This window comes from Halichoeres trimaculatus, unplaced genomic scaffold, assembly GCF_033239565.1.
Source record: "Halichoeres trimaculatus isolate MK-OKI-2021-1 unplaced genomic scaffold, fHalTri1.1 fHalTri1_scaffold_12, whole genome shotgun sequence".
Lineage (NCBI taxonomy): Eukaryota > Metazoa > Chordata > Actinopteri > Labriformes > Labridae > Halichoeres > Halichoeres trimaculatus.
In genome coordinates, this window is record NW_027437190.1 from 24,550,520 (window position 1) to 24,562,880 (window position 12,361).

Sequence of the window (12,361 nt, forward strand, 5' to 3'; positions counted from 1 at the left end):
TTTTAAGTTTATTGGTTTGATTTTAACACTTCAAGAGCTTTTCTGATTAGGCTAAACAGAGGCCTCAGTTTACCCCATAACTTGTTCATATATTTATAAAAACACATAGTCATGCTTTCTGGATTGACTAGAAAGCATTTTTCTTGACTTGATATAATTCTTAATAATTATATTGCCATCTTAATTCATCTTTACATTGACATTTTTAACTTTTGACCCTCCACTTAAATTTTGACATATTCATGAGGCTCAGAAAATGCTCCACTGGAGAAAAAAAAAGCTGTGAGCGACACTACACTTATGAATCAGTACTAAACCTACTGTGGTGATAATGGCAGTGTGATTATTGAACAGTAAGAGGCCTCGCTGTCAACTTTCCTCATGGTCTCAACCACTTATCCTGGCCTGCTATAAAACTATTTTTATATTCTCAGAGGACTGATTTGTGGACTTTTAGTCAGCAGGTACTTTTGACTTTAATTACAGTATCCATAGATTTTAAGGGTTGCGTTTCTGTCAGGAGGACATTGTCCTTGTCACTTCTCCCAAGCTATGTTTGTCTTTTCTGAGTCCTGCTCCCTGTTCCTCCATCTTTTTACGGTTTCGTCTCTGTTTCACGGGGCTGGAGGGTCCGAGCCAAACTGCTTCACCTATGTGAAGCAAACACAGGGGAAATCATGCTAAAATTCACACATGTAGAAAATAATTCTCTGCTAAATGAGATATTTAATAAATGTAAGCCTTACTATAATAATAGCAAATCAATAATGTTTGATTTGCTAAGATAGGAATTCATACAATAAATTCATACTACTATATTAACTCTGTCATTTGACAGGGATTAGATTTTGAGTAACCAAAATATTTTGAACCATATTCTTTCTGAAGTAAACTGGAAGTTTGTTTAAGCAGTCCTCAAACTAGACAGTGAGATCGATCTACTGTTCTGTAGTAAAATGAAGCAAACTAAGATCGACTGGACCTTTGTCCAAGGTATAGAGAAAAAAGGACTACATACCTTTTGGAGAAGAAGAAAGCTGTGCTTCAAAGAGGAACTCAGCACTGTTTAAATCATAACAGAATAAAGCAAAGCTGAATTAGCAGCAATGCAAACTCTCAGGTGAGAAATCATCAGGTCTTACAGCAGACAGCTGCCCTCACCTGTTGGAAAGAGAGGATGTCTGAGGCAGTCTAAACCCTCCAAGGTTGTCCTCCTCACTGCTGTGTGACCCTTCCCCCTGAAGCCTGGAGGAACAGAAGTACAGGTTATGTTTGATATTCTCTGAGGCATACTTAAAAAATAATAACTGTTAATTTATAATCTTCTCTCAAAAATATATGCAGGGCAAGTAACTGTCCCAGAGACTTTAAATATTAATTTTGGACTTAGAAACAAACTATGTTCTATTGCTGCACAACAGGAGCAGAGCCTTAACCTCCCTGCTTTAAATTCTCTGAGAGTCTCACCTGTTAGTATTTGTGTGCTGCTTTTTGTGCCTTCTACCTGCTTCACTTCCACTGGGACCCTGCTGAAGAGAGAAAACAAGGCAATAAGATTGTGCAGCCACAACACATATCTAGACTAAAACAGGTGATATTCCTGAAGTTATGCATCAGTGAGAGTTTTAAAAAAAGCACAGACAGAGAGCTGGGTGTCAGCAGGAACTTACTGAATGAGAGTGTGAGCTTTTTAATGGCATCTGTGATTGGCCTGGGGTTATTGGACACCGTGGGGTAGTGATGCTTTTAGGAGGCAGTGGTGGAGCAGGAAGAATGGCACCACTGGAGCTGGGAACTTGATAATCCAAACTGGAGAACTGAGAAAGAAAACAAAGTAACTTCAGTTGTATTGTTTATCAAGAATAAACTATTAAGTGAGTGTGCTGTCATACTTCAAGGCTTTTCTATTAAATTCCATGCTTTCATATTATGTGTTCTGTCTATTCTGTTCAATTCTATTTTGTAATAAGTTAAAAGAGGAAAGGCTCCTGCCCACCTGAAGTCCCTCATCCAGGTTTACACTCCCTCTCACTGGCTGTGCTCTGCCTGTGAAAGACCCCTGGTGCTCCCAGCCCAGCATGGCTCTAAATCTGTAGCCAGACTCTTCTCCTCTATTGTTCCCAAATGGTGAAATGAATTACCTAACGCCATACGTTCCACAGAGTCTCGTTCTACTTTTAAGAGATGTGTGTTCAAAGAAAACTTAAAGATGCTAAGGAGGAGCTGTTTTGATTGCACTCCCTTGTCTCCTTCTGGCCCAGAGTGTTACGCACACTGTCGTAAATTTCTATTAGCGAGGCGTGTGTTTGTTTTGGAATTAAATGGAGATGGATAAACCAGTTTTCTTTGTTCAAGAAAACTCTTTACTAGACACAACGCACTTTATAAGCATGTATCACTATGGTTTGAAACGTGATATCAAGCAATCAAGGTATCATAGCTGACTATAGCAGGGGACGCCTTACCTCTGTGCGCTGCAGGACCGAGAGGTTCCGAAGATCATTCCTCCCTGCAGCCATCAGAGTGTACAATTCTTTGCTTGGAAGAGTGCCCAAACAACTTGAATTTCCCTCCGGGGATTAATAAAGTATGTCTTATCTTATCTTATCTTATCTTATATGTGGTGCTATCGGCAGCCTGGTGCTCTGACATACCTGTAGGCTAACGTGACAACAAGTAAACACTGCCAGTTTGTGAGTAGCTTAGTAGCTGTCTGTATTTTGCGCAGCCGGCAGCCTGGTGCTCCAAGACCTGTAATGTTAGTGAATCCTAGTCATGTCCTGCCAGTCATCTACCAAGCAGAGCTAGTATAACCTGGCTTCTTTTCTGACCCTTGTTCTTCTTATTCTCTAACACCCTCCTTTTCTTTACTGTTTCAGAGATAAATCTGTTCTATTTGTTTCATTTCTTTAGTAATTTTAAGCTATTCTACTGTGTTTTCAATTTTATAGTATTTTCAATTTAATCATTTCTTCAGTTATTTTTCTATTATATTCTCTATTTATTCTTTTCTTCTTGCATGGAAATGCAAAACAGGTTTGATGCAAGTTTCGACAGGTTTCACAGTTTCTGTCTTACACCCTCTGGTTTTTGATGGTTAAAAAGCACTGAATCAGAAGACTCATTTCCTTTACGAATTTCTTAAAGATGGTTTGAGGAAACAGACTGTTAAAGTTTTTAATGTGTTGGTATGAGTGGAGCTAAGAGTGAGTTATGACTCCTCATATCATCATGTCTTTGTTGTAGAAGTCTTGATGTTTGGTGTAGATTCATCACCAGCCTCATGTTTACTTGGCAGTACTTTTTACTTGCTGTGCTAGCACGGCAGAACTGTGATCATAGTTTTTTAATGAGTCTTGGTTCACATTCTACGGACCACAAATGTCTGTGTAAGACTGTATGAATATTCATTCTGTAAATGTTGAGTTATTTTACTGACCTTCCTCAGAGCGGCCATCTCCTTCACCATCAGTTCAATATCCTCATGATCATCCTCCTCGACATCATCCTCATCCTCCTCCCCCCACTGCCCACTGCCTGGAAGGAAGGGCTCAACGAGGATGGATTCTGTTCCTCTGATGTCACAGCGGCAGTATGGGCAGGTGTGGCCGGCTGACTTCTGCTAGTTATTGTCAAACGTCAGGGGCAAAGTGACAGACACACATTATAAAGATGTAGACAAGTTGTTGTGAGTGAACCTTTCTTCAGAGCAAAGAGCACCAAGTTTTAAAGGCTGAAAAATGAAATGCTAATTTGTTGTAAATTGTTTTTTTATAAGCTGGAGAAAGATGAGAATGTTACTTTTTGCTCTATTTTAAAACATTTGTTTCCCCCCTTTTTATGAAACCCTGAGCCTGCCTTCTCTGCTGATTTCTGTGACCATAGATCCTATTTACAGATATACTCTGACCATTCTTCTGATATAATTGTAAAGTTTTTCCTGCTTGATGTATTCACCTGCAGTTAGTCAAACAACTATTTGTTCCAGTACTCACCCACACCGCTTTAATTGAAACCAATGCTTCCTGCTTTCTGTTACTCAGCCGCAAACATGAGGTTGTCTGCATTACTTCAGAGATTTTATGCCTCGTTTTTTTTCCATTCTATTGCCTTGTATTGTCTTAGTACTACTTCAGGAAGTCTGGTTGACCACAATCTACTCTAACTTACAACTTTTCCATTGTGGTCTGACGTCCACAAAGCATATCTAATTTTCTTTTCCTGTCTGCCTCTTTCTGTCTCTCCTTTCACTCTCACACACACTTTTTCAAAGTGAACATGTCTGGTGCTGTTTGAGGAGGATGTCAGTCTCAGCTTAAACAGGAAGTCTTTAGCCAAATGTCAGGACTTTCTTCTCTGCACCTTTTTTTTTTTATAGATTTACACCTCTTGAATAGATGAGAGGCTTCTGGTTGGTAGAAGTGAGGCAAGAGGCTTTAATTTGCAAGCAGGAGTTTTAGTTTTCAATTAGATGTTTTCAATAAAAACTCTCACTTAAAGGGGACTTCAAGTTCTGAAAAACCTACTGCAGCAGGGAATGTAGGACAAAGCAGGACACAGATATTCATATTTTGTTGGGTGGAAGTCTCTTATGGCAGAAACAAAACAGATAGTTCAAATTCCAAGGGATTTTAATGCATGGAGATATTAAGAAAGTTAGGGGTTTCTTGGTATAAAAAAAACACCCCAGCTAAATCAGTAAAGCAATGGTGTTTGTGGGTTATTTTGCATGATGTAACATGTTTTTATCAGCCTCATGCTTTGTTAAACTCAGAAGATATTCTTACATCAACCCTAAACCACATTCAAATCCCTAGCCCTCTGGTTGTATGTTGAAACTATGACCATAAACCAAACTGAGATGCTCAGTTTTAGACTGACCTGCAAAGGAAAATCTAGTAAAATCAACTCAGCCTGTTTCACTTCACTGAACACACAGCAACTGTTACGGTAACATTCAGTCTTGGTTCAGTGCTTCTGCAAAGAGCTTACTGAAGCTGTGGATTTGCATATGAGCTACAATGACTATTCTGCTGGAGCTTCATACCTGCCAGCCAATAAGGCAGGGTTTGCACAGGAGATGTCCACAGGGCTGGATACGTGTGTCCTTATCCCTCTCTGCACAGATCTTGCACAGCTGGAAGGTGCTGCCAATCTCACAGTAGAGCTCATACTGCTCCTGTTTGGAGGAAAGGACACTTCAGGATATGATCTAAGTTTTGTCCTGGTCTCTAGCTTCAGGATGCAGTTGGCAGTTTTATAAATTGATAAAGAGGTACAAAGTGCATCCTCGTACTTCTGAAACTTTCACTTTGCCCCTCTGGGCCGGCTCACTCAAGGTGGTCAGGTCGGGGTTCAGATCACGGCCATCTGGGTACAAGTAGCTGCAGGCAGACGTTTACACACACACACACACACACACACACACACACACACACACACACACACACACACACACACACACACACACACACACACACACACACACACACACACACACACACACAGCACTTAGAGTAAAGACACAAATAGAAAGTTTGCCAGTGACCTGTGTGTGAGTGAATGAGTGAGTAAGTGAATGAGTGAGTGTCCTTACCAGCCTTCCTTAAAACCCTGAATTAGTGCCTGGTACAGAGGTGTGTTCTGGGGGATCGTCTGGATGATGTCACCTTCGTTGGTCACATGGCCAATGGCCCATTGGCCCATTCTTGTGCAGCTCAGACGAAAAATATAGCTGAAAGTAAATAAATGATAATTAATGACAGATATTTAAAACTAAGCTTTACATTTGAAGAAAAATCACTTATAGTTCTGTTGTTTTGAGCTGAAAATGAGACTCTTTGAATTATATTTGATTTGGTTTATTTTGCAGATTTATTTTAATTCTAATGAAATCTCTCATACTCTCAAAACAGATATATTTTCCCCATTGTATAAAAAATGTGTGCTTACTGAATGATACTTCCAATGCTTCCTTAAAATGATTTCTTGTTATTGATTTGATATAAGCCAGACAAAATCTCTGAGATGCTTCTAAAGCTTGACTTTGATGAGTTATGAAAAATATTTCAGAAAAAGGTAAATTTTTCTGATGAATGCACTTTGTGTTGTGGCACAACCTTGACGGGGCTATTTTGAGTTTTGCAATATCTGCATGGCTCCTCTTGTGAGTGAATTAATTAGCCCTGCTTGTCCTTACCTCCCTGGTCTGTGCAGGTAGTGTTGCAGACGAGCTACAGCCTGATCATAGGTGATGAAGGCCATGTAGCCCGGATGAGTCACGGCTAGCTGGTTCCAGTTTCTAATGAGTGACTTCCAGGGCTAAAACAACAGAAGATGTGTTTAAACTTAAAAAAAAAAAAGAAATGTAAGGATTCCATTATTTTTTTCCTTTTCTCTATTTTCCATGATCTCTGAAGTTACAGCCAAGATCCAGCTGGCTCAGTACTTCACAGAAACTGAAAACAAGGTGTCAAAGCTAATCCTCAGTGGGGCATCATTGTGGCTCCTTCAAAAGCACGCAATGTGTTGTGTGTTGAACAATATGATTAAGTACAGAAGGGTGAGGCCAACAAGCTGTGGTTTATGTGTGGGTATGCTTTACTGTTTCTTAGCTTGCTGAAGTGATTTCCTGAGCACTCACAGAGAGGGGGCTCTGAGGAAGCCACTGTGCGTTGTCATGAGGTAATTTGGCACCAAAGACTCACAGTTAATTGCCAGCTTTCACACCTTTCACACCTTTTCCTTTCACACACTATATATATTTTTCCTCATTTTGGATCGAGCTCATTTGGCTGTTTCTTAGTGTTTCAAGTCTCTATGCTAACTAAGTGCTGAGTTCTTTGGCATAACAGACTGCTGGCTAAAGACATTATACACCATTTGATGTAACAAAAGAAAAACATCCATCTTCTCATCTTACTCTTGGCTAAACATATTACCCTAAAGGGAAGCTATTCCTCTAAGAGCTCAAAACAAATATCTACTTGCCTGAAAGAGTCGAGTGAAGATGTCAAACTCAAACACAGAGATGTGATCATTGCAGGTGAGATCAATAGTTGACTTCAGCGCCATGGACTCCATACCTTCCTCAAATGCATGCACACCCCGCAGCTTTTCTTTAAAACTATTCCACTGCACTATACATCTGTTGGGACACATTATCAGCAAGTAGTAAATTTGAAAACATTCATACAGAAAAGTATTCAAAGAATAACATATACAGTTTTAATTTTTCTTCCTTAGTGGAAATTTTCTTCACTGACTTCTTGCCAAATGAATTCCTCCAAAACTCCTCTGCTTCTGTCTTAGTTACTCTGTAGGAGTCACCCTGGAAACCACCTCCTGGAAACATGGCCTTCAGCTCCCAGAGGATGTGACTGAACAGCAGAGATAGTTTGGTCAAGTTCCGCCTGAGGATGGAAAACACAAAGTAAGCTTCAGTTGTGGTTGCAGAAATAGAAATCGCTATACCTTGGCTTAGCATGCAAATGATGTCTGGTGCTGCAGATTGAAGATTGTTGATGAGTGATAAGAGTTTGATTTGCAAATAATCAAACAAAACACTAATTTGTTTGATAACCCCTATATAAACCAAGAAGCAACCTCTAAAAATATGGAGCCCATATCCCATATGTAAAAAACTTCAGTTTTTACAGCACTAAGCATCCGCCTAAGGTTGGCTGCACAAACACAGGAAAACAGATACACACAAGGCCAAAGAAGGTGAATTTAACTGCAAAAATAAACAAATACAACTGGTTTAAAAAAGGTTTACGGCTGAGTAACCCATTTCGCTGTCTGCTAAAAGGCTAAAGGCCCACCTCTTCACCTCATCCTAAGTCAAAGCACCTGCTGAAGACAGGCTTCAAAACTCCTATGTCCATGTACAAAACCTTTCTTCTTTAGTCCGTGGTTTCACAAACCTGGAATCTTTGTCTCTGTAGCTGTACATCTTTTGTTTTCATGCTCTTTGTTCAGATGAACGTGATCTTTCCTTTGCATTCTTTTTCTAACACACTTATGTCACAGGTGTGTTCATTTTATAACTTTTGCCTATTTTGGACCTCCACCTGGTGTGAGTTCATAGATGTCAAACGAGGCGTGGGTGTAAAACCCGGAAATGACAGACACAAAGTCGGCTGTTAATAATTGTGAAATGTGATGGAAAGATAAAACTGAAGACACAATTTCACAACCATCTAGTTTAAGGAACAATTCGTCTCACTATTGCACATCAGACATCACACTGCTGTGCATCAGTTTAAACAAGCATTGATGAAGCATTGCAGACACTTTCCATAAACACACACGCAAACACTCAAACACTCTCAGGTGGTCCAGCTAGCACACAGGATGCTCACTTCTGTATGCTTGCCTGTTAAACCACAAAACGTTCCAGTGGCCAGTGTGACACTTCAGACCAGCCTGTAGTAGTGGGCTTTATATTCTCTTCTATTTTTGTCTTGGGTCATTGAGAGGGTACTTTTTCGTCACATTGACTACTGTTTTTTGGCACATTTACCGTGCATAAGTCCAAGCTAGCTTTGTGTATGCCATGGAAGTAAGTTCCAAACTCTTATTTTTTCCAATGTTTCATTTGTTCTGATACCTATCCTCAAAGACTTTTTGTTTCTAGGTAATATACATAGCAAGTCAGTCAGCTGATATTTAATGCATAAAAAATGAAACAGATACTGTGCAAGAAGCCTCTTCCAACCTTTACACTGTTGAAAGGCATAAAAAAAAATATGAAAACAAAGTTCGCGTCTCCTCTTCTCTCATAAAAAGTGCATTTTGTCTCTGACAGTTAATTATTTATGTGAAGTTGCTCAGCTGCATCAGATATGCTTTACTTGACATTCTTTTATGAGACATGCATGAACGAGCTTAAATGTATATTCTAGATCATGGGTCCTCAACCTGTGGCTCTGAAGCCTTATGCGGCTCTTTGAATCCAGTGGCCTCTTGTAGCTTTAAGAAATAACATTTTTGAAATTAAGAAATTTTATTTTTTTACGGAGGGAATTGATGAGAAAAGATGCTTACACTAAATAAATCATGCATTTATATTGTTGGACAAAATATGCTTTGCCTCTTGCAATGAAGCTCTCAAATTCTTTTGAGATTTTTGCAAATTTTTTGAATCATTTTTTTTTTTTTACATTTTTTTAAAATTCAGACTAATTTTCCAAATGTCTTTCTTTTTTTAATGTCTGCATATTTTTTTTTAGCAAATTATTTAAATTCCAGTTCTTGTAAAGATTTTGCAAATTTGTGAAAGTAAAAAAAAATGCAAATTTTTCAAGTTTTTACAAGTTTTTTTCTTTGCAAGTTTATGAAATTTTTTTAAAATTCTTTTTTAGATATCTGCACATTATTTAAATTTCTTTTTTCATCCAACATTTTTTGGGAAAATTTCCTAATTATTTAAATGTCTTAAATTTAGGAAATTACAAGATTTATGAAACTACAAATTTTTCATTTTTTGGTTATTTTTCTTTTTAATTCATTAAAATAAAAGAAAAAAACTAAGACATTACATGTACAATTTTATAAACAAACAAAAACCTCTTGCTTAGATAATTATTCACTAGGTTTTTACTATGTATAGAATTTTATCCACTCTATAGTCTTCATTATGAAGATAAAGTAGATTTTGTGGCTCCTAAATGATTTTAAACCAGGTGAGTTGAGAAAAATTGGCTCCTATAAAAGTAAAGGTTGCAGACCCATGTTCTAGATTATAGAAGGTGGAAAGGATCATATTATAATGGTTGATCTCACCACAAAATCCTTCACATCAATACAAGCCCAAGGATTTTGTCTTTAAATTATGCACTCAGACCCCGAAGCTACATCTGAGCGACCAGCATTATGCTAAATATTTTGAGGTAAGAAAACATCAATATCGTTAGGATCTGATAACTGTGTTGTTTTTTGTTTTTTTTTACAAAGAAGACACAATTTAAATTTCAAGCAAAATGACCAATCAACTTATTCCATCTGAAATGCATTACTCTACAAATTTAAGTAGAATTTTTTTTCACAACTTATTGAGTAATTCCTGTCTTGACAAATAAATATGTTTCGCAATTTGCTTCAGACCACAGTTCCAGCTGAAAATGTAACAATTTGCATGCGTTTCTGGTGTTCCAGTCAGTGAAGGTCAAACTTATCAACGTGTCACGCAGAACAATCGCTCAGATACTGTATCTGTTTCCGCATCTGATCTCAGTTCTGTTTCTTAACGCCCCATGATCTATCAATGACTTACAGAAAGAAGAACTTTTTTAGATTGTCGGTTAATTTGATTAGAAACAGACAAAACACTTGTGGCCTAGTTGTCTGATTCTGTGAGACTAAAAACAGGACAGGACATCCTAAAACCACATAAAAGATATCTTTATTATATTTGACTCATTATCGAAGCCATATTAGAAATAACATCATGTGAATTTGCCACATGACTGCCCATGCAGATGTGTCGTGGTGAGAAGGCCATCTGTCATTTTACAGAGGAACCTTGAAGCATCCATGATACATGTTTGAACACTAGTTGTTATATTTTCAGACAATTCTGGAATATGATCTTTGATAAAGTTTATATTTACATTAATATGCATGCAATGATTCTGTGTCACCCGCTAAACAAGGATAGTGTTGTTGATATAAGGGGCTGGATTAAACTTGTGATATGGCTAAGAAAACAGAAGAAGTACAAAAATACAGAGTTTGATTTGATTTTTTTCTGGTATCAATTAGTCTAATTGCAGATACATCCTAATGCGACACTTGAAATTATGGAACAAAAAAAACCTGAAGTTCCTCAATTTAACAAACACTTTGGCAAAGTCTTTATATCCATTCATGACAAAATCCACCCTGAACAATTTAAAAAAAATCATAATTACTTTAGCTGGATAGCTGGTAAAGCTACCTAGCTAGATTGACAGATATGCAGAGGGGTGGTTAGTTAGCACAAGTGCTTGTTAAACAACTAAATAGCTGGTTAGATTTATGGTTTGATAGAAAGGTATTCTGAAGGCTAGTTAGCTTGGTGGATCACTTCACCAGCAGATTTGACATATAGCTGGAACATCCAGGTAAATATCCACTACTTAAAGTTTTACACTTCAATGACTATGTTTTAACCGAGATGCTGTCAGCTGCCGGCTTGTATGACAGAGCAGCTTTACTTTCATGTTTCCTGCGTATTTGACCTATCCTACAGATTGTTGTCTGGATAAATATAAAGTAAATAAAAAGAGAAACTGTGTGTTCATCCATATTTGAATTCAAACCACACAACTATAAGAGGTTACGGCCAAATGACAGAGAAGTTTGTCAGTGCATTCCTCATGGAAACACATGTAAAGAAAACACTCAAGGCTAGATAATCTCTCCCCCAAGCTGCTGACATTCTGAGGTTGTAAATGCTTCGCCAAGTTCCTCAACATTAGCATCACAAAGATGCAAGTTTGGCCCCTTTTCCAGCTTCGTCATTAGTAGTCTCGACAGAAGCAGTGGATGAAACCCAAACTGCAAATAAAACAGTCGCTCTTTCTAGCTTTTCCAAAATATCCACTTCAGTCAAACAGCCTACTCACAGAAAAAGCTCCTTTTTCCTTCCTGTGGCAGAAATCCACACAGCTTTAACTTGTGGTAAAGAGTGGAGCTTTAACTGTTGTACTCAAGCTACAGAAGGCATATCAGAAAAGAATATCTGTTGACTTAATTCAACCTTTAAGCGGGAGTCAGTGCTTTATTCCTATCTGGCACACAGTAAGTTATGACTCATGTAGAAGACTATTTCTGGATTCTTGTACTTTTCAAAGAGCATGAGCTGAGTAATACCCTTTCCCATAGGACTGAATAAAGATTTAGTGTTATTTGGACTCTCCTAAAACCCAGCTGGGAAGTTTGTTTTTCTTGCAGAGGGTCAGGACACCAAGTGTAATAAGTCTGGACAAAGATCACTATTCAAGATCATCATCTGGTTACACTGGAGGAAAAAATAACCACCAAAATATAAGCCCATAATTTAATAATGAGTTCATGCCAGTTTGTTAATTGTTTGTTGTGTCATTTACAACGACACTGATAACTATCAAAACTTCCAAAAGCGCTTAATATAGGTTACACCTTACATCCCTTCAGACTAACAAATCAGCTGAATGAGGAATTTAAAGATACTGAGACACTCAGCAAAATAGTGTTTTGATTAAATGTAAAAAAAGAGGTACTTTCAAAAGAAAAAAGGGTCTGTTTGATAAAAAAAAAAATAATGCACAGATGTGTATGCACGGTGGCAGAAAAAAAAATTGAGGCACTTATCTCACTCCCATTTTATTTAAGAGTG

At 37.9% G+C, this 12,361-nt stretch overlaps 1 protein-coding gene across 4 annotated transcripts in view; it reads right to left on the reverse strand.

Moving 5' to 3' along the window:
- The window catches only part of cblc (Cbl proto-oncogene C, E3 ubiquitin protein ligase), a 15,659-nt gene continuing 3,298 nt past the window's right edge, over window positions 1-12,361 (reverse strand). For 2 of the 4 annotated variants that reach the window (XM_074682817.1, XM_074682816.1), the window contains exons 4-15: window positions 7,266-7,412; window positions 6,991-7,147; window positions 6,200-6,321; window positions 5,597-5,734; window positions 5,297-5,384; window positions 5,048-5,179; window positions 3,440-3,622; window positions 1,671-1,817; window positions 1,468-1,529; window positions 1,162-1,245; window positions 1,019-1,062; window positions 1-650 (exon numbers count right to left, since the gene is read on the reverse strand). In XM_074682817.1, coding sequence (XP_074538918.1) covers window positions 517-650; window positions 1,019-1,062; window positions 1,162-1,245; window positions 1,468-1,529; window positions 1,671-1,817; window positions 3,440-3,622; window positions 5,048-5,179; window positions 5,297-5,384; window positions 5,597-5,734; window positions 6,200-6,321; window positions 6,991-7,147; window positions 7,266-7,412 — 1,438 coding nt within the window. In that variant the 3' untranslated portion in view covers window positions 1-516. The remainder of the gene's footprint in view (window positions 651-1,018; window positions 1,063-1,161; window positions 1,246-1,467; window positions 1,530-1,670; window positions 1,818-3,439; window positions 3,623-5,047; window positions 5,180-5,296; window positions 5,385-5,596; window positions 5,735-6,199; window positions 6,322-6,990; window positions 7,148-7,265; window positions 7,413-12,361) is intronic. The other 2 variants (XM_074682819.1, XM_074682818.1) reach the window with 2 other exon arrangements.